The sequence below is a fragment of the Nomascus leucogenys genome, chromosome 15, assembly GCF_006542625.1.
Source record: "Nomascus leucogenys isolate Asia chromosome 15, Asia_NLE_v1, whole genome shotgun sequence".
Taxonomy (NCBI): Eukaryota; Metazoa; Chordata; class Mammalia; order Primates; family Hylobatidae; genus Nomascus; species Nomascus leucogenys.
Window position 1 is genome coordinate 76944429 of NC_044395.1, and position 26416 is coordinate 76970844.

General features: G+C 37.6%; 1 protein-coding gene across 1 annotated transcript in view; it reads right to left on the minus strand.

Moving 5' to 3' along the window:
- Positions 1-26416, minus strand: part of SOX6 (SRY-box transcription factor 6) — a 494065-nt gene that overhangs the window by 40140 nt on the left and 427509 nt on the right. Inside the window, exon 13 of the mRNA XM_030829763.1 lies at positions 7783-7891. Within this exon, the coding sequence (XP_030685623.1) occupies positions 7783-7891 (109 nt within the window). The remainder of the gene's footprint in view (positions 1-7782; positions 7892-26416) is intronic.

Consider the following 26416-nt stretch of genomic DNA (forward strand, 5'->3'; position numbering starts at 1 on the left):
TACAAACATCATAAGATGTACTTACCAAACCTAGATGGTATAGTCTACTGTACACCTAGGCTATATGGTATAGTCCATTGCTACTAGACTACAAACACATACAGCATGTTACTGTACTGAATACTGTAGGCAATGGCAACACAATGATAAGTATTTGTGTAATTTGTTTAAACATACTTAAACATAGACAGAGTGCAGAAAAAATATGGTATTGTACTCTTACAGGACCACCATCATATATGTGGGCCATCATTGACTTAAATGTCATTAAGTGGTGCATGACTGTATAAGAACACCTTGGTTAAGAAAAGATAGGAAGTCAGTAACAGAAACTGGGGGAGGACTGGGTGGGTACTGACTCTTTGGAACAAGTTAGAAACACAGTTATCAGAACTTGAAGAAAAGGAAAGGGCCAATTGATCAAAGTTTGGTCTCAATTCCAATCCTGACCTTAAACAGAGAGAATTTAAAGAACATTCATAACTAGCCTGATGCTCATTAAATCCCATTTCCTTAAGGTTAGGCTGAATTCCACAGCTTGCAGGTAGAAAGTCAAGTGGCTCTTACCGCCAGGAGAGAAGAATCTGGGCAAGGTCCACAATCTCAAAAGCTACAGTCAGTCCAAATATGTCGGACGGAACTCTATCAGTCAGGGTTTAATCTAATGTGTTGGTTTATGTGAAGCAGACATACATACTGCTGAGGAAGCAAGGACTGATTTTGCAGTCCCATCGGGAACATATGCTAGCTATCCTTGTCTTGGGTCTAATTTTCATGGTAGATAGTATTAATCTTTCATTGCTCAGTTGCTGTAGCAATTTGGAGAAGTACAGTCATTACTCAGTATCTGAAAGAGATTAGTTCCAGGACCCCCTACAGATACCAAAATCCTCAGATGCCCAAGTCCCTTATGTAAAATAGTGTAGTCCTTGCACATAACCTATGCATATCCTCCCACATACCTGAAATAATCTCTAGATTACTTATGTTACCTTATACAATGTAAATACTATGTAAATAATTGTTACATTGCATTGCTTAGGAAATAATCACATGGAAAAAGTCTGTACATGTTCAGTACAGAGACAACCAGCCATTTTTTTGTGTGAATATTTTTTATCTACAGTTGATTGAATCTACAGATGCAGAACTTGCAGATACAGACAGCAGACTATATTTCTATGTGATTCAGTAATGACATAGTCATTTCTTCCCCAGGGTAAAGAATATTCAGTCAGAAAAGTAGATTTTTTTTGTGGTAATTATTCACACTGCCATTGACACTTCTTTAGAAAAGGCAGCCCAATGAGAAACCAGCTATCTGGTAGGGCTAGATTCCTCACTAAAGAGAGGCTGGGTCTTTGATTGGCCTTTCTATCTTAAGCAACAATAAGCAGCAGGTTGAGTTCCTTTTATGGAGTATTAGGAGATGGAGTTATACAAGAATCTTGACATTTCACTATCTTGCCCCATCAAGACTATACATCACTTGGAGGGTTCAATGGAAATTGTTTTCTACCAACATTAAAAGTTATTTGGGAGCTTTTAAGACACAGCAAATATATTTCTTTAAGAGAAGTTTATTTGCTTGTTTAAGAGAGCTGCACTTTATATATAGTGCTGATATAAACTGGTGCACAGGATCCTCTAAAACTGTTTATATCCACAGTAAAATACATTTTTGTGATACTCATACAACAGAGTTAGTCCAGAGCCCAGGGCTTTGTGGACTCTGCTTATATCCCAGCCTGTGTGGCTGTTACTCCTTTTCACCAGGTCTTGGGCCTCCCTCACTACCTATCCTGGCCTTAGTCACCAGTTTGCTGATTCCATAGAGATGCTATTGCCTATTCATTTCTCTGAAATGCCTGGACACCATTTTGGGTAGCTATGGAAAGCCAGACCCATATGCCCACAGCATAGCTCTAGTTAATGTTTCCTCTGATTTACCTGAGTCTTATCTTTTTACATGTATAATTTCTCATCTTTTATTCTTGGTATCTAGTAGTTGAATACCTTCTTGGGCAAAGGCATGTCATCTCTGATATAATTACACAATAATTGTATTTATTTTGATTATTGCATCATCCCTAATTGATACTTATTATACTCTAGTTGCCTTGAAGGTGAATGGTTTCAATTATATAGCAGTAAGTAAAATAATAAAGTTTTAAAAACCATCAACTAGAAACCATCTAGACCAACTTCCTCATTGACAGATGAGAAAATTTAGGGGAAGAAAATGACTTGTCAAGGATGGAATAACCAGAATTTAAGTCTTCTAGCCCTTAAGCAAATATCTGAAGGGGTGTCAAATGAAGAAATGATAAGTTTTATTGGTAGGGTCTAGAAGTCAGACTAGAACCAATGGGTAGAAATTACAAGAAAGTGAGGCAACTTTAGTTATAAATTGTTAACAAACAGCTAATTGAATTAGGACGAGCCTCTCAAGAAGTGGTCAGTATTCTGTCTTCAGACTCTCAGAGGCATTTGAACAGATGTAAAACAACTACTTGTCAGGGTTATGAGAAGTGATTTCTTGGCCTGAATTACAGATTTGATGACCTCTCTCCTTTATTTCAAATCTGAGAATCCAAGAGTTGCAATGTGAAGCACTGTATTCTGGTAGGCTTGAACTAATGATCTTTACATTCCAAAGTATACGCAGTTATAGCATTTAAATCCCACCCCAGATTAGGCTAAAGTTTGCCTCTGCTGCCTTGAATGAGTTGTGTATCATAGAGTCAATCTTTTCTACCAGGAATAAGGAACTAGGGAGGGTAGGGGAATGAGGAAAGCTTCAACAGTTTCCAAGTATATGGATCAAAGAATGAGCAGGATTTTTAAGAGAGGGCATTCATATTAAGCAGTGTGTTTTAAAGAAAAGAAGAACTATTGCAATCTCTGCTATTTGTCTTAAACAAAGAGCTTAAGCTGACAATAATAAAACTATCCTGAGATACAAAACTTAGAAGCAGTTGGAGCTACACACACACACACACACACACACACACACACAAATAAAGCTTCAGAAGGGTAAGGTCATCTTGGCTGTGTTCCAGTTCACAAATTCAGTATAAATCTATAAAATGCTTCTGAAGAAATGTGAGAGCAATAGTCCCAAAAGGGGGTATTCTTGGTACACATATCTATTTCCATTTGAATCAATGCAAAGTTTTAATATATGGAGGACAGCACATCATTCCAGTTCTGATCCAGGGTCCAACAGTCTGGCCAAATACAATCCCTTTCAGAGCTCATCCATAAATGCTAGGCTTATCTTTCACTATGGCCGAAATCAAAATGAGGTACAACCTCCCAAAAAGGCTGGGACAGAGTAACTGATGTGAAAATTGTTTTAAAGGTGTTAGAAGAATGTTTTCTTACTCAAACCATACAGCAAAACAGAAACAAAAGTATCCCTTTAGAAACCCCAAGTATAAGAGAAAAAAGAAACAGGATTGAAAGAATGTATTTAAAAAGCCGAGTCTCAACTATTGTTGCTGGGGGAAAGGAGAGCAGAGAGAAAGAGGAGGGAGCCCATCTGTGAAAAGTAATTGGGAAATACTACTGGAGAGATCTTCTCATTAATAAAAAGAAAAGCTCAAGGAACATGAAAACTCAATTCAGCAAGTGGCACAAATACAACCTCTAAGCCATTACTCTCCTCTTTTACTTCTCTAAAAAAAACCCTAAATGGAACCTATGATTGATAGATCATCTTTCTGATAAGAAATTCACTCAGTGTTTTATTAAGATTCTAATAATAATTGCAGACTTGGAAAGGACCTTAGATGAAGTCAAATCCAAAATACTTCTTTTAAAAGATAAAGAAACAAGCCCAGAGGTTCTTGTTTTTAGTCATTTAGCAAAGGAACTTCAACTCAAATCTCCCATTAAGCAGGCTAGAACTCTTTCTAGTCTGTAGGCAACCTTGAAATTAGGAGAGTTGGAATAAGAATTGCACTCTTGCCTAAGCAGAATAAGAAAAGGGGAAATGCCATACGAAAAGTCCATAAAAAGTTCAACAGCTGTTCACTATTCTTAATTATATGGTGACAGACTCAACTAATCAAGCCCTCTCTTCCTTACATGTCCTACATAGGAGCTAACAAATTATGTATACTCAATACATGTTAAGACTTCAACTGCTTCAAAGTATAACAAAACCTTAAACATGTTTCCTAAGTCCCCGGCACCAATGAATTTGTAGTTTTATAAATATCATGGTGAACAAGAAATGCTGTCTTGTCACATTCAAGCCAAATAACAGCTGGACTTTAAAAATAAAATTTTGAAGGCATTTGCCTTTTATATTTTTAATTTCTGTTTTCCTTGCCTATGGTTTTGTCATATGATTTTGATGAGTGGTTAATACACATCCACAGCTGCCTCTTTTGGTGACCTTTTCCTCACTGCCTCCAGGCTCAGGGCTATGAAGCATGTCTACAAGTTGCTTACTAAGTGATATTGTCATTTTCATGGCTGGCAGACATTTTTCTGGAAAGCCTAGTGGAAGCAGGGCCTCATCTTCTGGGTTGGCTTACTTTAGTCACTTCAGAAGCCCCACAGGAGGACGGGGTAGACATGGGGGGAGGGCACAGCCCCTTAAAATTGCTGTTCCAAAGCCAGAGGAAACCTGTATGGACTGAGGGAAAAGACATCCTGGGCCAGAGGCACAGAATTTACCTATCAACTCAGCCCCGCTAAGGAGCTCTCACTCCGAATCCTCTACAGAGCACAAAGAAGTCCCGATCTTCTTAGCACTTTTCTCCATGATAATTATGTATGTACATATTTCCCTTTTAATCTTCTGTCTTTCCTCACTAGACCATATGTTTAAAGAGGTCAAAAACATCTCTGCTTTGCTGCCCATCGTTTGTTTTAAGTCTAGTTTAGGGGCTGGCACATGGTAGGCACTCAAGAAATGTTGGCTGGTTGTTTTTTTAGACCAAAGACTAAGTGAAGGAGTAAATAATTTTTTTAGTTATTCTGATACTTTAGTTTCTTCTTAATCTTACTGTTATGGGAAATATGAAGGAATGAAGTAGAGAAAGTATCATGTGTACCTGTTATCTACTCTGACTTTAATATGAAGTGTAACTCCAGCAGACTTTGCAATCAGCTCAGCCTTGAACAGATGCCAGGATATATCCTGAAGTCAGCAGAAGGCTGCTACCCATGCTAGCAGTCCTCACAGAAGCACTGCACTTCGGTCAATATTAGAACAGGTAACTTGACTCCATTCATGAACCCCCAAAAGCACATGAGGTCTCAATGGCAACTTCTGGGCAAGCTTCTAAAGGGAGGTTTTCACATGCTCCTTAAGCTTCTGGGCCACTACAGCCCTTCTACTATGATACTCATCAGGCACTGCTGCTATGTGTGACAGAGTAACATGAGAGCTGGTGTATGGCATTTCTTGCTATATTTAGGACAGAGGAAATGGGCTGTACTGAGGAAGGTCACAAGGAGTTTGTTCAGAAGAATGAAGGGACCACGTCATGTGTTTCTGCATATACAGTGGGGGCAGTATGGCAGGCTGCTGGGGAGAATCTCAGCTCTACCCTTAATATGTGGCTCATAGCGAGTAATTTAATTATTCTCAGCCTCAGTTTTCTCACCTGTAAAATGGAAAAAGTAATACCTTCTTCACAATGTGCATAAGGATTAAATGAGAAAATGTGGGTAAAAAGCATAAGATGTCCTCTAGTATATAAACACTTGATAAAAAAGTTTTCTAAAAACACAACAGCCAGGGAAATTGGTTTGAATCTAGACAATCTAGGCATTGAATAGAATATCCAAAAATATTTATATGCAGTATGTTTCTCTAGAGTTAAATTTTTAACTTTTTCCTCTTATATAGTTAATAACTCTGACCATGATTTTTAACTTACCAAGCACATGATATCACTAACTAGATAATGACATTACTGAGATATAACTGACTATATTTACACCAAATATGCAGGTAAGGAAGCAAATGAAAAAGTGTGAATGACAAATTAAGAAAAGCCTTTGACAGTACAGGTAAGGTTATAGAGCTCTGTAACTACCAGTCTGTTGTCAAATAAACAGACTGAATACTCCAAAGTAATGAAAAATATTTATTTCATTACATATGGTCAACAATTTAGGTACTCTACAGTACAATCTCCCAATAAAATTGAGATGGGCCAGACGTGAAACACTTCCACACAGGCTTTTAGGCCAGTCACAATCTCTGTGTTGCAGTCAGATGGTTAACTGTGCAAGTAACATCCTTTGGACTTCCTGGCTCCCTAGGTAGAGGAACCTCAACCCTTATCGGTGGAAAACCTGCACTTTTAAGTGCCTATGAAAATAATGGGCTGTTGATACACATTCTTCAAGGAAGACAGCAAGCATATTTCTGGTTTTGAATACTCTTTCTGCCTCCCTTCCTATCTATCTTCCCTCTTCTTCGTTCCTTTCCTTCCTTTCTCTTCTCTTCCCCTCCCTCCCTCCCTCTTTACTCCCATACACACATATACATCCTAATCAGAATTTATTTTAACACCTTGTCTCCCAAACTATCATCAAACATTAGTCTTTCCTACTAGTATGAAAAATTAGCATTCTGAAAAATTTCTGAAGGGCTTCCTAATGTCTAATACTATTCATCTCTGAGTCCTCATTCCAGGGATTTCTGGGCTGCCTGGGATGGCCCCAGGCTCTCACTAGAAGCCATGCCCAGTTTAGATGCTGCTATGAAGTGTCTTCATGTGTTTTCAAGGGATTAGGGTCCTGGAAGAAACCCTGCCAGTTAAAGGGATACTAGTGAGATTCTTCCCCTTAAGCTAAAGAAGGACTTTAGCTGGGACCTGAGATGGGTGAAGTATCATGTTACTCTGAAGAGAACAAATTAATCTTCCCTGACTGGTGGAACAGATTCTGCCAAAGGAACAGCTAACAACGGGAAAACCAGTCTCTACTCTGTGATGACACAGTAAATAACCAGGCAACATTACCACTGAAGTGCTGACCTAACCCATAAATTGTACCCAGACTCTGGGGAGAAATTTCTGCTGATGTGCTGCTTGTGCATTTAAAACAAACAAAAAGGGAAAAGAAGTGAACAGGCATTGATATTGGTGCAGGTAAACATTCTGAGAGGAAGGCTGGTCTTTCCACCCAGACTTCTGAAAGACGTTAGTAATGGTTAGTGCACAGGCACAGGCTGGGCCTTCCCCAAGCAATTATTAAGTTTATGCTAAAACTGCTGCAAACTATCATTTAATCCCCGAAATGGTTTGACTGTACCTGGGAATCACTTGATTTGGATATGCTAAATATTCTGATTTGATCATTCCACAATGTATACATGTATCAAAATCACTTTATACCCCATAAATATATACAATTATTACTTGTCATTGAAAGATAAAATAACGTTTAAAAGTCCTCCTTTGTATGTTTTCCCTTTTTAAATACAAATGCAGTGAGATGGATGAAACACAGAATTCTGCTGTTCATTGAAATGTAGAGGATCCTTTTATTTTAAAACTTTGACGGTAACTTGAAGTACTTGGATTGCTAAGTATTCAGTAATGTAAGATCTAACTGCTTCTTAAAGTCTTCTACTATAATGCACAACATAACTTACATACATACGTAGTTGAAGAGTAACATTTCCTTTGCTTTGCCTAAGGAATCTAGCTGATGACTCCTATGAAAAACTATAAAGATCCTATATCTAGCTCAGACACACCTTTGGAAACACATGGAGCAGCAGAAAAGAGCTAGAGAAAAGCCACTCACCCTCTGCATCTTCTGGCCGAGTAAGGTCGATGACACCTGGGCCCAGTTTTCCATCTTCATTTGACTTTCCCGTTAACTGGGGCCCCAGATTCTCAAAGCGCGTTCTTTCCTAGAGGAACAAATAATCAGAGGCTTATTCTAGTTTCCAAAACAGCCACCATTTCCTTCCAGTCAGTTTCTATCTTGCTTAATGGGCAAAAGGTGAATTCAAAAATATCATTTCTGACCAATGCGGACTCCGAAAATCTTTCAGGAAGATTCCGTTGAAAGCTGTTTGTGACATGGACAGCACTGACAGCATCTAGACCACAGTACCTGTCGGGAAAGGAAATCTGTGACAGGGAACCTGCCAGAGCTTCTATGCATAGCTTCTCTCTGTTGGATTTGCTCCAGTAATCTAAAAAGAATGCAATAGATAGGGTTGAGCCAACAATGCAAAAACCTGAAAGAGCAGTTCCTATTAAAATACACGGCTAAATTTAATGGGAGAGGAATTTTCTCATTTAGAGATCATAGTTTGCATTGGTATTCCTGGGGAAATACAAATCAGAATTTTATGCACGAGGATTTTGAAAACAAATATTTCAAAGCAGGCCAACCAGATGATGATTGATACTACTATTTTGTCTCAGAATTTCAACTGTGATTTTCTGGGAACTGAAAAGGAAGACATCACTCCTAGCCGGTCATGGAGCCAGGAAAGTTAAATACCCCTGCTGCTTTAGGAGGGAAACCCAGAGATGTTTTACTTGTTCACCAGTTCTTCTAGGAGTAGGAGTCTGAAGCATCACAGTGAACACTCCCTCTGCAGCTCTCTGGATCAGTAGCAGAGGGGCTCATTGACCATCATTAATATGGTGTTCTTGTCTGCAGAAACACAGCTCATGGCCCCCTCTCGTCTCCTCACTACTCTCCTGACTCAAACTTGGCTTTGTGTTGTGCTTATGAATGAATGAAACCTTGTTGTTCATTACTATGAAACAATATTAAATGTCATGTCAGCTTGAATTTACAGACATGAAATAGCAGCTTCCAGCTCCGGGAATGGTTTCTGCATGTTATACTTAATGCATTATGCAGCAGTAGAGTGCTGATTGCTGTTCAGTCTATTGTTCAATGACCTAGTTCTGTACTGAGCATGTTCGGCATTAGATGGAAACACTCTGAGTGTTCTCTTCTGTAAGATGTTTAGAAACTTGGAAATACTCTTAAAGAGCAAACATACAATTACTTGATAGAGTCTCTGCCTCATTTGTACAGCCTGACTACATTTGTGCTTTCTAATATGATTATTTTTGAATATCATTATATTTCTATAATTAATTCCCATCAGTCAAATTGTGCAGGAAGTCTTCCAGTTCCCCTTCATCATGGAATATGTTGAAATCTGTGTTGGAAGAAAACACAGCATAAACCTTGCTTTAATCTACACCATTTATATGAAAGATTTGCAACAAAAATTACAATCATGAATTTCCCTAACTGGGTAATACTCACTAGTTTAAATAGCAGTATGTGGGGAAACCTCTGAAATATGACTCTTATAAAAAACAGAATGAAAATAAAAACCAAATTGAGTACGGTTCCCTAATATCTTCCTATGTGAAAATACTGGTGCACAAGAACAAATTAACCCAGATGCAGGACACAACAAAAAGCAACTATAAGCCTTGTGGGAGCTTCAGACACAGTCAGGGAAAGGACAGCTGCTTTTAATCAGCCAATTTCTATTTTTGAGTAGCACTTTGGTTGTCATGATGTAAAGAAAAAGAATTAAAGTGGAAATGAGTAGTACCAGGGAAAGCAAAATATTCAACCTTTGTTTTATCACATTGTTTCGCATTTCAAATATTTGCATGTGAATGCTTTCCCTATGTTAAATGCAAAAGAAGTTTTGATGTGACACCTGCAATCTTCTTGGAAGAAGAACCTTTAACTGTATTTTCATAGGGGGAAAAACAACTTTCTCTGAAAATCAACAGACCGTGCTATCTATCAATATGCATATTTCAAGTATCTTTCTAGTCACTCATTCTCTTTGATTTTACTGGAAAATATTCTCAGTAAAAAAAAAAAATAAAGTTCCTGAAAGAATATCAATATTTTGACAAGGAAGGAGAAGAGGGAAAATTACATGCCATGGTTTGTAAAATCCTAAGACAACAAAGCTTACATGATGATAATATCTTTTCTTTTATAAAAAATGAAGTGCACTCACAATTCAGTAGTATCAGCTTGTTTTTAATCATAACAAAAAACATTCAGAACATTCAACAACACATTCACAGTGTCTTTGAAGTCATACATTTTTCTGACTTCATTGAAAAAAAAATCTTCTGCAGAGATACTTTCCCTTTAAAATATCAATATTTTGACATAGTAGAAGTCAAGGAAGAATATCCCATGAAACACTTGTTAAATAGGAAGAAAATAAATCAATGATAGAAATTGTTTTGGGCAGTGGGTTGCATTTTAGATTTGGTAATATTAAGCACTTTTGTTTGAGATTAAAGAAGGACCCTGAAAAGCCATGCCCTTTCATATAAATTTCCACCTAGTCTCCCAGAAGATTTCCTTCTTTTCTTCAAAGAATAGCTCAGAATATTTATTTGCCAGCCACATAACCATAAGATAAGAGGGCCTGATGTCTGCAAGTTATGTCTGGGCAGCTGAGCTAAGCAAAGATTTTACCAGTGAGGTTGAACATGAGCCTAGTAAATACAGGATGTGGACATGGGCACAGAGAGAAGTATAAAGATACTTTGGTTCCAACAAACTTAAACTTCTGCCATTAAGTATCCATGAGCATGCCCCTATGTGGAACAAATATAGACTGTGGGTGGCAAGTTCTTAAGTCCAAATTTCCACACACTGAACTAGCTCTCACCATGTACATACCTCCCAAGTAAGATACGTTGGAGATATAAGCAAAATACCTCAATGCTAATTTAATCCCACCCCTTCCAGGAAAACTGCCCCACCTTCATGTTGACAGTGGATTTTACATGCAGCAATGTGATCAGACACTCACTTATGCATTGTCAGTCACAAACATGCAGGCAACATAAAAGTTACTGAAAAAAAATTAAAGTCAGCTCTGCTGTGTTGTAGGACTGTTGGCTCTCTAAGTGCTTTGAAATTATGATGTATGAGGTAGATGTTGCATATTAAATAAAGATATTTAAATGATAAAGCCCCCTTTAGTGAGAGCTGATGAATGTTAAATGTTATAAGCCACAAGACGGTAGCATCCATCATCTTCACATATTATCAGAGTCAATGACGGGGCAGCCTCACTGATGACAGATAGACTGCTGCATTATTATCCCTTATTTCCAGAGTCACTGAACAAACCATTCAACTCTTCGGGCATTATTTTTAACTTTGCATTAAATTAGCAACTTTTCCCTCCCTACCATGGCAAGATTGATCAATTTTGTCTTTGCATGGGTGGAGAGAGAGAATGAATTTGGGGTAACTAAAAGAACAGAGGTTTTCATCTAGGAAAAAAATCAGCTTCCTCTTACTGGCATCAAATGTAAAATTGTGATCTGGGGAAAAAACAGCAATGAAACAGTAAGCACACAATAATGGCTTTTCTTTGCACTTAGATAAAAGCTGAATTTTTGATGTGCACAGTATATTTCAATAAAATTTTATATACTATGTTTTATACACTTATTGGCTATTCCATAATAATGTGTGTGCTAACAGTAAAATTGCTCTTAAATTTATGTGTGTTATTTATACGTTCCCACGTAACAATGCTTTTTGTTGTAAAAAATATTCTGTTTATTAATGTAACTTTACAACCACTGCATCCAAGATCCGTGGTAAATTAATGACATTTTTATTATTTTATAGTGTCATTAAATTTTTACTGATCACTCCATCAAACAGAGGCAGTAAAGGCCATAATGTAAACTGGGACACTTAGATCAGGCAGCAGGAAGACATTCCGTACAGTTTGAAGAAAACTGCTAGCAATAAATGATATTTATACCATCTTTAAGCATGTGAGAATACTTGGATAAGTTTGGCAAAACTGTTTCAGTAGTAGAGTGGATTGTGTACTTAAATAACAGTTTGCTTGCCAGAGAGACAAGCCTTTTTCAAACCATATGCGAAGTGACTGATTGCAGCCATCTCCCGAAAAACAACACGTGAAATGTAATGATGCGCTGGGTCCCTCCCTTCTGCATTATCAAGACTGACCAGTGTGTACCAGGCCTCAAATTATTTCAACATGGTCCCCTTTGCCACAAACTGAAGTGGAAAATGGAACACGCTGAGAGAGGTTTTTTGTTTGCTGTTTTACAAACAAATATATTTCATTTAAGTACACATGTCTGGTCAATGATGTGGTATATTTCATTCCAATGGTCTGAATGAGAGGTACTTTACTAACCTTTATTCAAAAGCTCATTTCTAAGGGGTGTCTGAATATGGGGGATCATTCACAGCAGCCATGGAACATACAACTAAGGGGCCATTATCTATAGCATAGTTAATACAGGTAAAAAATGATTATCTCATGTTATTTTTATGTGTAAAATGCATTATAATTACGATACTCTCTACACTGACTCTCTTAAATAAACCTAAATGTGTGTTATGAACTAATTGCCAAATACTTTATTTATGTATATATAAGACGGTAAATAAATTTTATGCTCATATAATTATGGATTTAGAAACACCTAATTTCTACATGGGGATTCTGGTATGATTCTTTCTTAGGTAAATAAGGATTTTGTTGTTGCATCCTAAAATACATATTTAAATATTAAAGACTTAAAAATCTTCCAAATGTGTAATGATAAGGAATTTTGCAGGGAAAGTTAATACTACAGCCCCACTAATCGTGTTTTGTGTGTATTCCTAAAGCAGAATTTTCTAAGAAAAATAACAAATATATGTATTATGAATAAAAGTTCTCTAAGGCCATGACAATATTCTGAGATAATATCTTATCCTCAGAGTTTCAGCTATGTCTAGGTTATTGAGTGTATGCTAAATAAGCCTTGTAGTTTTCATCCTAGCTCTTAGCTTCAATTTTTATGAAAGTTTGATTTCCATTTGTGTATTTTGACGTATTTCCAACCCAGGAAAACTCTTTCCTAAACTGAAAGTAAAGATTCCCCTGTAAAAGTAGCTTTCTCTTTACCCAGCTTCCCCTCCTTTCCCGTGTTCACATCGGTGCCGAGGGGTCAATGTGATTTGTCTCACTGCTTTTCTTGCCCTTCTCTGTCCAGGCGATGATCCAGTCTTGCTGATTTTTCTTCCACATAGCCTCTTGCCCTCGTCCCTCTCTCAATGCCCTCCTGCCATCACTAACTACCCCAGCACATGTCTTCATGCCCACACTCCTATCTCACTGCTGCAGCCTCCTTTCTGATCTGCCTGATCCTTGGCACTGTCCTCCCCAGTCCTTCTACTCACACTCTTCACAGAGTTCTACTTCATGTCTCTGATTCAAAACCTTCCATGGCTTCCCATGTCCACTGCATTTCCTCCAAGCTCCTCTACATGGTTTTCAAGATCTTTCATACACTGCTCCCCACACACCTTTTTAAACTCAATTTTCTACAGTTCTCCTGTCACATATCCTCTGGTTGGGGTGGGCAGTGACTTGCCTTTCAATAATAATACCACGATCATCCTTCCTTCTCGTTTCTTCTTCGCCAAATCCTATTCATATGGAAAAACCCAAGTTTTCCATGAACTCTATAAACTCTCTGATCTACTTACTCTCTGATATACAAAAAGTCTTAGTTTTGCCTATGTAATTAGCCCCTAGTTACGTACTACATTAAAGAATTGGACTTTTGGTTCATGAGCACCACCAAGTCTCCCTTGACAACATCAAAAGATTTTTCAAGCCAGAGATTGCATCTTAGACCTTTTCTATATATCTTACAGAGCATTTAGTATTAGTGTCCATAAATACTTGCAGGTTTATATAAGGCCACATAACTAATCTAACCACATAAATCAAAAACATGCTGCACAAGTATCTAAAAGGGCAATAATAATCAAAACAAGGAAATTCAGAAAAACACCTGAAATATTTTATAAGAGAGGTAAATAAGCGATTTTAGAAGAGCACAATAGAAAAATGCAATTTGATCATATAATTTAATGTGAAAAAGATATTTTGAGTTTAACTTGGAATTTATGCAGATTAATACAATCCATCTTTGCGAACTCTTTGCAAAACTCTGGCAAAAGAAGGTACTACATATCATAAATGCTTGGCTTAAAAAGCAGTACACATTTCAAAATAAAAGGTTTGTTTTGTTTTGAAAGCAAGACAACGCTAAGTATAATGCTAAGAGATGGTCTCTTACTCTGAATGACTTTCTTTAATTCCTTGTTCTAGACGTATCTTGCCACGCTGTGATTCTCCAGAAACATCACTTAACCAGACATGTGGTTTCCTTTTTATTGACTTAACAAACACTATCACTTTGTAACACTTTATTTTAGATCTTTTATTATGCATGTAGTAATTTAATGAATGATCAAAAATGTAGGCTTTACACTGGAAAGCAACCATATGTACTTTTAAAAGGTGATTATATTTTGAGGGAATTATTTTAGAGGCATTGGACTTACTTTCCTAGTGACATTGTGATGTTTCTAGAGTAAGTAATCATGATAATATAGACTTTGGCTGGATGAAATGAGGTTCATTATTGAACCTCATTTTTAAATAATATTTTTTCAGCTAACGCTATTAATTTGTCTAGCTTCTCATACATTTTTAACACCAAAATTGTGCTAGCACTTAAGAATTAGTTAAGGACTAACTGCTGTTTTCCAACTGTGTTTGCCATCACAGCATAAATATATCTATTGGTGTAGAAGCAGGGAAGAATGCCACCCACTGATCATCTACAATGTGCAAAGCCCTTTCCAATGAGTACTTCCTTTAATCTCATACCAATACTACAAAGAAAATACTACTATTGTTATCAACCAGAAGAAGGTGAGGTTCAAAAAGAATTTTTATGTGGGTTAAGTCATTTAATCAAAATTTAGATACGTATTTGTACTGAGGTGAATTTTGAATAATAACTCTAGATTACCATGTGATCTCTCTGAGCCTGTTCTCACATTTGTAAAATGGAATAGACAATGCTCATGCTGCAAGGGCTTAATGATTAAATGAGAGATTATACATGTGAGTGCTTTGCAAAATACAGCAATTCATAACATATCCACTTCTGTTAAAGATATTATTTAATGTTGGCTAAGTATCTCAAAGCTAAACAACAATGATGACATTGTCCTTATCCAACAGTAGAACAATACATAACCAAAGATGCTTTGCTTTTCCTTCCTTCCTTCCTTCCTTCCTTCCTTCCTTCCTTCCTTCCATCCTCCCTCCCTCCCTTCCTTTCTCTCTCTCTCTCTCTCTTTCTCTCTTTCTTTTTTTTTGGGGGTGGGGGGGCAGAGTCTTGCTCTGTCACCCAGGCTGGAGTGCAATGGCGCTATCTCGGCTCACCGCAAGCTCTGCCTCCCAGGTTCATGCCATTCTCCTCCCTCAGCCTCCCAAGTAGCTGGGACTACAGGCACCTGCCACCACGCCCGGCTAATTTTTTTTGTATTTTTAGTAGAGACGGGGTTTCACCGTGTTAGCCAGGATGGTCTCGATCTCCTGACCTCGTGATCCACCCACCTCAGCCTCCCAAAGTGCTGGGATTACAGCCATGAGCCACCGCGCCCAGCCTCTCTCTTTCTTTTGACAGAGTCTCATTCTATTGCCCAGGCTGGAGTGCAGTGGCATGATCTTGGCTCACCGCAACCTCTGCCTCCCAGATTCAAGCGATTCTCCTACCTCAGCCTCCCAAGTAGCTGGGATTACAGGTGCACACCACTACACCCGGCTAATTTGTTTGTATTTTTAGCAGAGATGGGGTTTCACCATGTTGGCCAGGCTAGTTTTGAACTCCTGACCTCAGGTGATCTGCCTGCCTCAGCCTCCCAAAGTGCTGGGATTACAGGCGTGAGCCACTGCGCCCAGTCAATGCTTTCCATTTTATCTTGGCTGCTAAGTAACTCAGAAGTAAATTTAAATCTCAACCTTAGTAACCATGTAGGAGCTGGATGATTATTCACTACTTTTAAGCACTCAAGTCTTCCTTCACCTGTATGATAAGAACCAAACTTCTCTGTAAATTATGTATGCCTTTTTATGATCTGGCTCCTGCTCCCTCATCAGCTTCATGTCCTATTCACTCTAGTTTATACTCCCTGTTACAATAAAATGGAATTTCTTGGAGCTCCCTGAACTAGCTATGATATTCCAAAATCCTATGTATTTCTGAATGCCACTTTTTCTTTCTAATTATGATGTTTTCCCTTACAGATGACATCATAATTAGTCCTTTCTAAGCCTAATTAAAACATCTGCTCTGGACAAAATACTTTGTTGACTTCCTTCCACCAGCCCTGGGAAGAATCTATCATCCCCTTTCCTCTAACACCCCTAACCCCTTTCCTCTAACACCAAATGTGGTGTTTCACCACCACATTTATAGAAAAATATATTACAATTATTGGTTTCTATGTCTGTTTCCAGGTCTCCTCAACTTGCTCCTCAAGGTACAGTATCCATGTCTTATTATCTCTATAACATAAGTGCCTCTCATGATGTTGCACATACTAGGCTCTCTGGTTGTTAAATATTGGTAATCTTGGTAAAATTGCTTCTCTTTCTTCTTTCATTTTAATTTTACTTTTAAATGAAATGCAATTATTTTCAGATCCTATTTAAAGCAGTGAAATATAAATAATTAAAAGACAGATAAATACAAAGGAAGGCGTGTAAGTCAATTAAACAATAGAGTGATCTCCTGGTCAGGGTTGGCCCAGAGCTGTGATACAGAAAATCTGCCTTATTATTGTCACTAGAAAGGGCTTTCCAAGAAGAATTTTCCCTAACCATCCTGAACCATCTCCACAAAAAATATCCTTACACATCTCTTACATTGCTTAGCAATTCACTATTAGCAATTCATTCTTTGAATTAATTAAAAAGGCCAATCTCTTATGAAAGGGTAATAGAATAAACTGTTACAACAGAATTATATTAATTTCAGTTTAATTCCTCCTGAGAAACAAGAACATTCCTAGGGAAGATAATCCTGGTAAAGCCATGCAAACAAAGACATTGGTCAAGGGAGATCCTTAGGCACTGTAATCCCAATGAAATAACTTCACAAGATTTGGAAATATCCAAGCTGAGTAAAGATGGTTGTTATGGGCTTAATTGTGTTTCCCCATAATTCATAGGTACCCCTAGTACCTCAGAATGTGACTGTATTTGGAGATGGGGCCTTTAAAGCAGTGGTTAAGTTAAAATGAGGCTCTTAGGGTGGGTCCTAATCCAATTTGACTGGTGTACTTATATGAAGGGTACATCTGGAGACAAAAAAGGACACCAGGGATGTGTGCACATGGAGGAAAGAGCATGTGAGGACACATCAAGACAGCCTCTATCTACAAGCCAAAGAGAGAGGCCTCAGAAGAAACGAACCTGCTAACACCTTGATCTTGGAGTTCCAGCCAGTACTGTGAGAAAATGAATTTCTGTTGTTTAAGTCCACAGTCTCTGGTAGTTTATTATGGCAACCCTGGCCAACTAATACAATGGCAGCTTCTACCTCTTATGCCATGAAAGGTGCTAGTTGCTTTCCAAAATTATCAAATAATAAAGCAGCATATTTTAGAGATAAGGTCCTATTAGCCTCACAAACAATTATCTAGAAACTTTTTTCTTTAGGATCTAGTAGCAGTTCTATCTGTTGACAGCCTTGTGCATCCATCTATATATTTATCTATGATTCTTCAAAAGAAAAAGTTATCCTTTAAAGGGAAGGAAGCACTTAACAAAGGTTTTCAAAAACAGGAAGATTTATACTTGAGGGAAGAAACAGAATCTCAATGCTATAAGCTGTTGAGATAAACTCTAGGAATGCTGATATATGCCACTGGACCATAAGCATTTCGAGGGAGGGAAAGTGTCTCACGACCTGCTCTATGCCTAGCGAGAACTGTGCGCTGCAAGCAGAGAAGCATGCAGCACATGCCAGCTGAAATGAACTAATGTCTGCAGAGCTTCTTGTGGAGATGTTTTATGGCCTTTCAAAAACATTCTCCAATGATGTATGACAAGCTTCCCTCAGGATTTGAAGAGTACTCCAAACTAAGCGAGTTCTGTCTCCACACCCCTGGCAAGGACAGCATCCTAGACATCCCCTGTAACACACATTTAGACTCTTGTCACTGACCATCGATGATAAATGATACAGTAGCATTAACTCTGAAGATATGAGACCCTTTTAGGCTTGGGAGCCACTGAATTAAATTAGTTTCATCAGGATTATAGTGCTTACTGAACCCCTTTAACCAAATGCTTTCTGTCTCATTCATATGGTTTTAATATGGTTTTAACCAATTGCAAGGTTATTTATAAGTTTGCAACTCCCAAGTAGAGTTATAAAGCGTTCAGATTTAAGCAAATCCAGTTGTGTGGCAGCCTAACTCCTACTTATATGTGGTTTCAACTTTTTATTCGTGTACAGAGGCATGATGCGGATTTGTTCCTGAATATTCTCTGATTAACCATTTGTTTCAGTAAAAAGTTCACAAAAAGTCCCACTGTAAAATTACACAAACTCCTATTAAAACTGAACACATGATTTAAAAAGTGGAGAATTCTATCTCCACCTAAACCACCAATAAGATACTGTTATTCTAACATGTACCATATGAACAAAGAGTGTCACAATAAAATTAATGACCAGCTAAGCAAATGTCTTTGTCCAAAAAGGTATCTTGGGAATTCTATTAGTTCAAAATCTAAGTACTTCATTTGAGGTACCTGTTTAATTTATAATGTGTACTTTTTAGTATTATTTGTGGAAACACAGGTGCAGTTTATTCAAGTTGAAAACATCAAAGCTATATGAACCAAGAATAAATATTTTCTTTAGAAATATAGCTTCCATTTCAGTTTTAGCTGGAAAACTGATAAATTTGAAGATTTTTTTCCCTCAGAAACATAAATATAAAAAGTGGAAAAATGTGAGATATTGCTAAATGTATTTGTTTTAATTTATGATATATATAAGCATATTGTATCTCCTAAGAGCTTTTCCTATAATTTAAAAAAAATGTATGCTGCAAAAATAACATATATCTTAAAAAGAAAAATAGGGAGCATGAGAAAGCTTTAGTGCCAGAAGGAAATGTAAAGGCCTCTTCATTCAAAGAGCAACGTGACCAAGGAGGTCTGGACACTTACCACAGTCCTGAAGCTGGCTGGTGACAGATCCAGAACATGCCTCTCAGCTCCAGACTCTCAGTCTCCTGCTCCTTCCACTGAGCTACTCTTACTCTACAAACTATGCTAGTCCCTGTATAATTCATCTGCAAAATGAGGGAGTTAAGTTAACTTATCTCCATGGTTTCTTCCAGCTCTGAAATCTTACGATTCTATGATATTTGACTTTCTCTCTAAGATCTATACTGCAGCACACATTGATAAAATCATGCCTAAAAAAATTCTGAGGAATTATTCATCTCAAGAAAAGCACTAAAAAACAATGCATTTTTTTCAAACAAGCCTACCAAAGCATGGTCACACTTAGCCAAAAAGCATCTGTTGGCTACTTCTGAAATTCCGTGGCCACCATAGTCAAAAGCAATAGAAAGGAAGGGACACAAAGGCAAGGGAAGGCAAAGAAAGGATGCAGGGAAAATCAGAGGGAACACATTTTCATCTGAATGTGGCTTAAAGATTCCTCTGTGTCCCTAGTTTGAGACTCATTATGGTGGCACTAGCCCAGAATACATCTCTTTTTGTCTGCAAGTAAAGTAACATAAATACAAAGACTGCTGCTAAGAAGAGGGCCTTTCTTCAGAAAAAAACTGATTAACTCCTTAATGTCAAGGTTTTGTATATTCTACTGTTATCCTCCTTCTAGGAAAAAAGAAGCACTAAATAAGGTCAAATGATGTCACAAATGAATATTCAAATAAAAAACAAAAATAACCCAGGACTATGTCTGATTGTGGAAGAAGCTTTTCTTAAGATTAAGTAAAATTAAAATTTAGAAACTGTTTTCATTTCATTCAAACTAAAAAAAACATTCCGAAATTGAAATTTTTAAAATGAGTTTAAAAGAAGAAGAAAATATTTAGAAACGCTTTTTCAAAACAGTACTCCAATATGGCACCATTACAAAAGACAAAAGATAGTGTCCAACTGTGGGGATATGTGTTAATTGTATGGTTTTCCAAAGATGTGGGAGAACTGATATCAATTACAGCATAATTACCATTACTTCCAACAGAGTTAACATGTAGTTACCACAAAATAACATACAATTAACTGGTGTCACATTGCACACCAGACTAAATGAGATACAAATTAAGAATTCCCAAATGTAATGATAATACTCTTCTATCTCTTAAAAAATACAATAAAAATAAAACAACTTTTCTCTGATAATGTCACATCATTTGCAGGAATTAGTATAATTATTCAAAGAGGGAAAAACTAAGATATATAAGTTAGAAATCATCATTTTTAGTTATAAGGTAAAAAACGGCATAGAGAGGGAGAAGTATATATTAACAAAAATGTTAAATTTAATAAGCTAAAGGTATAGTACATAAAATGAAATTTCCTTCACATTTCTTTCAACTCCTGAAAATCAGGCAGCTATATTTTAAAACCAAATTCAAGAATGTTCTTAGTTTTTACTGATACCTAATATTTTTTACTTTATTTATCAAACACGGAACAAGAGCCTGCTTTAGTCGTACTATAGAGGGACACAGAAATGAGTCAGGCTCAGTTCAAGATAGGAATTTAAACCCAATTTTTAGTTCTTTGCTATGTGAAGCAGTAAGTCATGTCTCAATATAAGCAATTTCCTTATCAGGAGGTGAGCTTAAGGGACAAAGAATGCTACGGTTCAGTTTGAAGAAGCAGAATTCCTTGCTGGAATGTCTCAAGTCAGCAACAATAATACAGGATGCCTCCACGTGCTACATATGAGAGAGGGGCACGTGTGGGAAAACGTACATGCTCACCACGCATCTAGGTTTAATTAGAAGAGAACTGAAAATGGCAGAGTGCAAGGCTGTGAGGTTGATGGGAGGACAAAGGGAAAGGAGCTGTATTTTAAATACAGCTACAGTGTATCTGCTATATCCGTTTCAAACATCTGGGCTTCCAATTATTTATTGAACTCATGTGTAAGACTTATTTGGGAATACTGCAAGCAGTTATAGAACAGGAACATGCAACTACTTTGTAAAATACTTGCAGGACTGAACTCTTGATAAAATCTTGAAAAATATGAGTGAAAACTGCTCTGACATTATTTGAGTCAATGTGTGCAAACTATGAAGAGGTTAGCACACGAAGAATAAATTTTGTACACAGCCTGCTAATTAATGTAGCAGACAATATTTTGTTGGGAACTTATATTTTGCATATTTTTGAAGATTTAGTTCATTTCCTACATCTGGCTTTTTTTCTTCTTTTTTCCTTTGTGGTATCCAAAGGCTTACTTGAGATTAAATGAGGCTAGACACATTTGTAAAAGGCTGCACAACTTGTTTGAAGATTCCATAAGCATATGCATAGATCCACAAAGCTTTCAGGGCAAGTCTGTTCCCTATGTAGTCAATATTTTCCTTTTTTCTATGAATATGGAGCTCGGGAATAGATGTATTAATTTTGCACCCAGTTCCATGTTTTATTCCATTGAATTCATGAAGCTTTTGTTAGGCTCTAGGGGAAACCGAACTGGCTAGGAGGGATGACAACAGAACAATGATGGGTACATCATTATTCCATGTTATTTCCTCTTGTTCCCACATCACTGTTACATTCCTCTGATTATTGCAGTCTCAAAAAATGTGCTGATCACTGTGTGTGTTAGGCAACACTGCAAGACCTCTCGAGAAGCTAATATCCCAGATAGAGTACATTATGCATGTGATGTAAATGAGGTATATGCTCTCCACATACCGGCTGTTTGTCATCTGAGAGCCAGCTAACAGAGCAGATGGGTGCGAGTGCTTTTATTCCCTTCCACTGTTTCCACAATGGTGAAAATAAATAAGTAAATAGAATAAAAATCACCTGTCCTTCACAACTGTCCTTAACTGGCACAAACTTGAAATATTTACAATGTAAAGTATATTTTGGGTAGAGCTTTTTGTTTGTTGTCATTATATTACGAAAAAACAAGGCTCGTCATCTTCACATTCAGAAATTAGAAACTGAAATGCAGCACATTGTAGGTCATACCAGCAAGGGTAGAGACTGCACCAACTTTATTTCTCAAAAACTAAAATGTAAGATATTTTAAAATGTGGACTCTGAATTCCTGGTCTAAAACCAAGTGCTTCAATGCAAACAATCCTTCCTGCTGAATTAGAAATGATGCTTAGATCACAGGTTAAAATCTCTAAGTGAAATAAAAACATCTCCAAGGGCTGTAAGACATGGGCTCAATAAACAAGCACATGTTTATTCCTACAGCTTGAATAACAGCACTCCTGCCCAGATAAGGAGAAACTTGGAAAATTAGCCTGAGCAGGATGTGAGACAGAGAGACAATTCCTTTAGTCCTAAACATTGTCTAATGAGGGCCTGGCGTGGTGGCTCATGCCTGTAATCCCAGCACTTTGGGAGGCCAAGGTGGGTGAATCACAAGGTCAGGCGTTCAAGACCAGCCTGGCCAAGATGGTGAAACCCCGTCTCTACTAAAAATACAAAAATTAGCCGGACACGGTGGCGGGCTCCTGTAATCCGAGGCACTTGGGAGGCTGAGGCAGGAGAATCACTTGAACCTGGAAGGCGGAGGTTGCAATGAGCAGAGATCAAACCACTGCACTCTAGCCTGCGCTACAGAGCAAGACTCTGTCTCAAAAAAAAAAAAAAAAAACCAGATTGTCTAACGAGGATTAACTAAAATGGATTTGAACAGTCTCAAGGAAAAAGGCAGTTGTTCGTAGAACAAATAACTTCCCAAGTGAATGTTATAATTAGCAGTTTTTAAATCTCTGTAAAATTTTTAATGGCATTTTCAGACCAATTAACGACTTAAGAGAAGATCATGAGTATAACAATTATACAAGCTACAAAAGTTTTTATAATATAGCTCTTATTTAACTCTACTGCATATATTTGACACAAAGAAGTGTATAACCTAGGAAAGGAGTAAATCTGCTTTTCACTGATTAAATAAAACTCATATTTGAATTTGCATTATGATCAAAATTTTAATTTTGCATAACTGAGGTGATGACCAAAGGAGTAGCAAAAAAATTGCTTCTAGAGAGCCAAACTTCTCGACTGCTTCAGGATCTGAATATTAAAATGTCATTTATATAAGGTTTCGGGTTGTACACTGTGTTCTCTAATTGGCAATGTGACATGAAGGGGTGGATTATTAGATTGCTTAAACCAAATAAAGTCTTAGTGTAAATATGATCTATTTAGAAACTCTTAGGTTTGAAATATTAGTCTTCCCTTGAAGATTAATATGTTTGAAGCACTGACACTTGTATTTTCAATTATTTTAAAATTCATTGACAATTTTAGTTTTTCAACTAAAAATAATACAAAATTCTAAAAATTCATGGTCTATTGTTCTAAACAGTTACATAGTTTGCCTTCTGTGTAAGCTGATTTGATTGCAAACTTTACTTCTCTTTAGTATGGTTTCTACTTGAAGGTAAAGCAACATTTAATACTGCCTCAAATATCAACTATAGAAAATTTCTATCTCATTAAGTTACCTTTTAAAATTATATAAACTTGAGGAAATTATTCTGGAAAACCAGTTTGTACAAAACCACACAAAATTCACCAACTCACGGTGTTTTGATCTCATTGTATTGTGCTGATCAGTAAATCCAACTACATTTAGCTAATCCTCAGTCCTCAGCTAATTCTTTGAGCCAGAGATATTCAGTACAACCGACCTGATTTGCTTGAAATAGACTTCACTTCCTTTCTACATCCTCTCCTTCCCACCACCACCCACAAAGATGATAAACAAAAAGTGTTTTATTTATGGAAAAAAAAGTGATGACATGCTACTTATTTGTGCTATCAGCCTAAGGCAGCTTTGAGTCTACCTCATTCCAATGAAACAGGAGGCAGGAGGCACACAGTATAAAGCTTCCCTTCTGGGCAGAAATCAGACTCAGTTCCCCTCCTTCTCACACAATAAATATGGTCAATGCTCAGACTTTGTGGCCATTAGCATCTTATAAATTGTAAAGTCTTTTCCCGCACATTATCTCATTCGTAAGGCACAATCATCCTAATTTTACAGAACATACTGAGACTCGGTAAGATTTAGAGACTTCCCCAAGACGACACAGACACTCAGATGTAGGCCTAGAAGACAGATCTCCACCTTTAACATCGAGACTAAATTCTTTCTACTGATTCACATAGCTTAATTTGTCAAACTTTACTCAGTTTTAGGTACATGAAACCAGGAAGTTCAGCATCCATGTTGGCTTCCAAAGCTTTGCAAGTTGGTATTTATTTTATAAATTTAACTTTCTGAAGCTATTCAAATCCAATACTTCACTGCACAGCCATTTAAATAAATGAAATCAGCATTCGATTCTGAATAAATATGTACTGGTTGTCTCTCAGCCCCCTTAGACTGTGCTACTGTTTCATATATGGTTAATTCTTATGCGGCTTTAGAGGACTTATCATTGGAGATGCACACCCAAGAGCTCCTGTTAACTGTGCTGCTACCAAAGACAAAGGAGTAGGGTAGGTAGATATGCAGGTATTACACACTAGAGCCCTGCCATAGAAGAATGCAGAGGCAGCCAGCTGCCTCCTGTGACTATAAGAACCTGCAGAAAAATCATCAATGGTCAGAGACTGCACCCTAACTGCAGTAGGCTGTAAGATTGCAGTGAGAAGTGAAGGAAGGAGAGAGGGAGGGTGGACAAATAAGAGGAAGAAGGGGAACAGGGAAGGGCAATGGGGGAGCAGGAATGGAAAGAGAGGGTAGGAAGGAGGTTAGGGAGGGAGAAAGGAAAGGAGAGAAATCTATTCTCACACATACCAGGAGGCAGAAACAAAGAAGTGTGGACTGAGGGTGATGCATCCACAGTCTCCAGAATAGAAGACAGATGAGGAAGTGGCAGTGAGACAAGCAAATTGAGACAGTGAAACAGACTTCAGTATTCTAGGGCCTTGTAAGAGGCAACCCTCCTAAAATATGAATTTCCTCTATCTGAGGAATGCCAGACACATTCAAAAGGGCAGAGAGATGAAAATAAATTTTCATCTCCATAAGAGTAACTACTTCTTCCAAAGTCTGGGCTCTAGTCACAAGCACACAATCAATGAACGTTTTAGGCTCAGTGTTAGGGGAAGACCAAAGTGTAAGACATGGGCTCTTCCTTCAAGTTACCAATAATGGTAACAGTGTGGTGCAGTAAAAAGTATATAATTTATATAGAGAAGAGCTGGTATTTGAACCTAGAGTTACCTGCATGAATTTTCAGGGTTTTGTTCGATTTGTTAGTCTATAATGGGGGCTAAGAAAAGATATCAATAATCTTTACCTCACAGGATTTCTGTGAACATCAAATGTGATTTTTGTATAAAAAATTCATCAGTCACAAATGCCTATAAATTATGTTAATTATTTCAAATTTTCATGTAGATTTACAATCCTGTATCAACCTGAGGTTTCTCCCACAGAGAAGAGTGGGAGCAACTTATTAGTTGCTTCTATAATTGTGTAACAGGTTGACTGTCTCCAAGTTTATCTATGTGGAGAAATACACTCCATTTACCTCAGCCACCACTACCATCATTATTCTTTATTCTCTCTCTCTTTCTCACACACATACAATCATACATATAGCCTCTGGGTTAACTTTCTTAGCCAGGCATTCAAGGCTTCCATCATCTGAATCCTGCCCCTCTCTAACTCAGAGTCCACTTCTCTCCTGATTGAGCTGTCCTCCAAACATTATTCCCCATATGCAGAGACACATGCCCCATCCATACTCATGCCAGGACCCTGCCCAGACACTCCTCCCTCCGTACTCCAGCCTGCTTGTCCTTCCTTTGAGGGCATTTCAAGTCTCTCCTCTTCTACAGAACTTTTTTTCCACCAAGGGATTGATCAGGACGGCCTCCTTCTATCTTCATTAGCTTAATTAGCCTTACAACACTTTTCATTCACTCATTTGGCACATAGACCCTCTATTGTCCGGTTCCCTTTTATGGATCTGTCTCATCTCCCAAATCAGACTACCAGACTACACCCTCCTGTAGGTCAGAAAGAGAGCAGTCAATATTTACCTGAATCCCTAGCACCTAACACCTAACCCATACATCAAATGGTGAGCACTTCCTGCCTAATGCCCTGTGATGTCATGTGGTTGCAAACAACAATAAGGGAACCAGAAGAATATTTATTTGCATCTACCTTACTTCACATATATTATCTTATTTAATATTTTCCACAATCTTATACAGTATATTCATCATTTCCACCTCCCAAGTGAGTAAACATAGTCTCAGAAAAGTAAGTAACAGGCCCCAGGT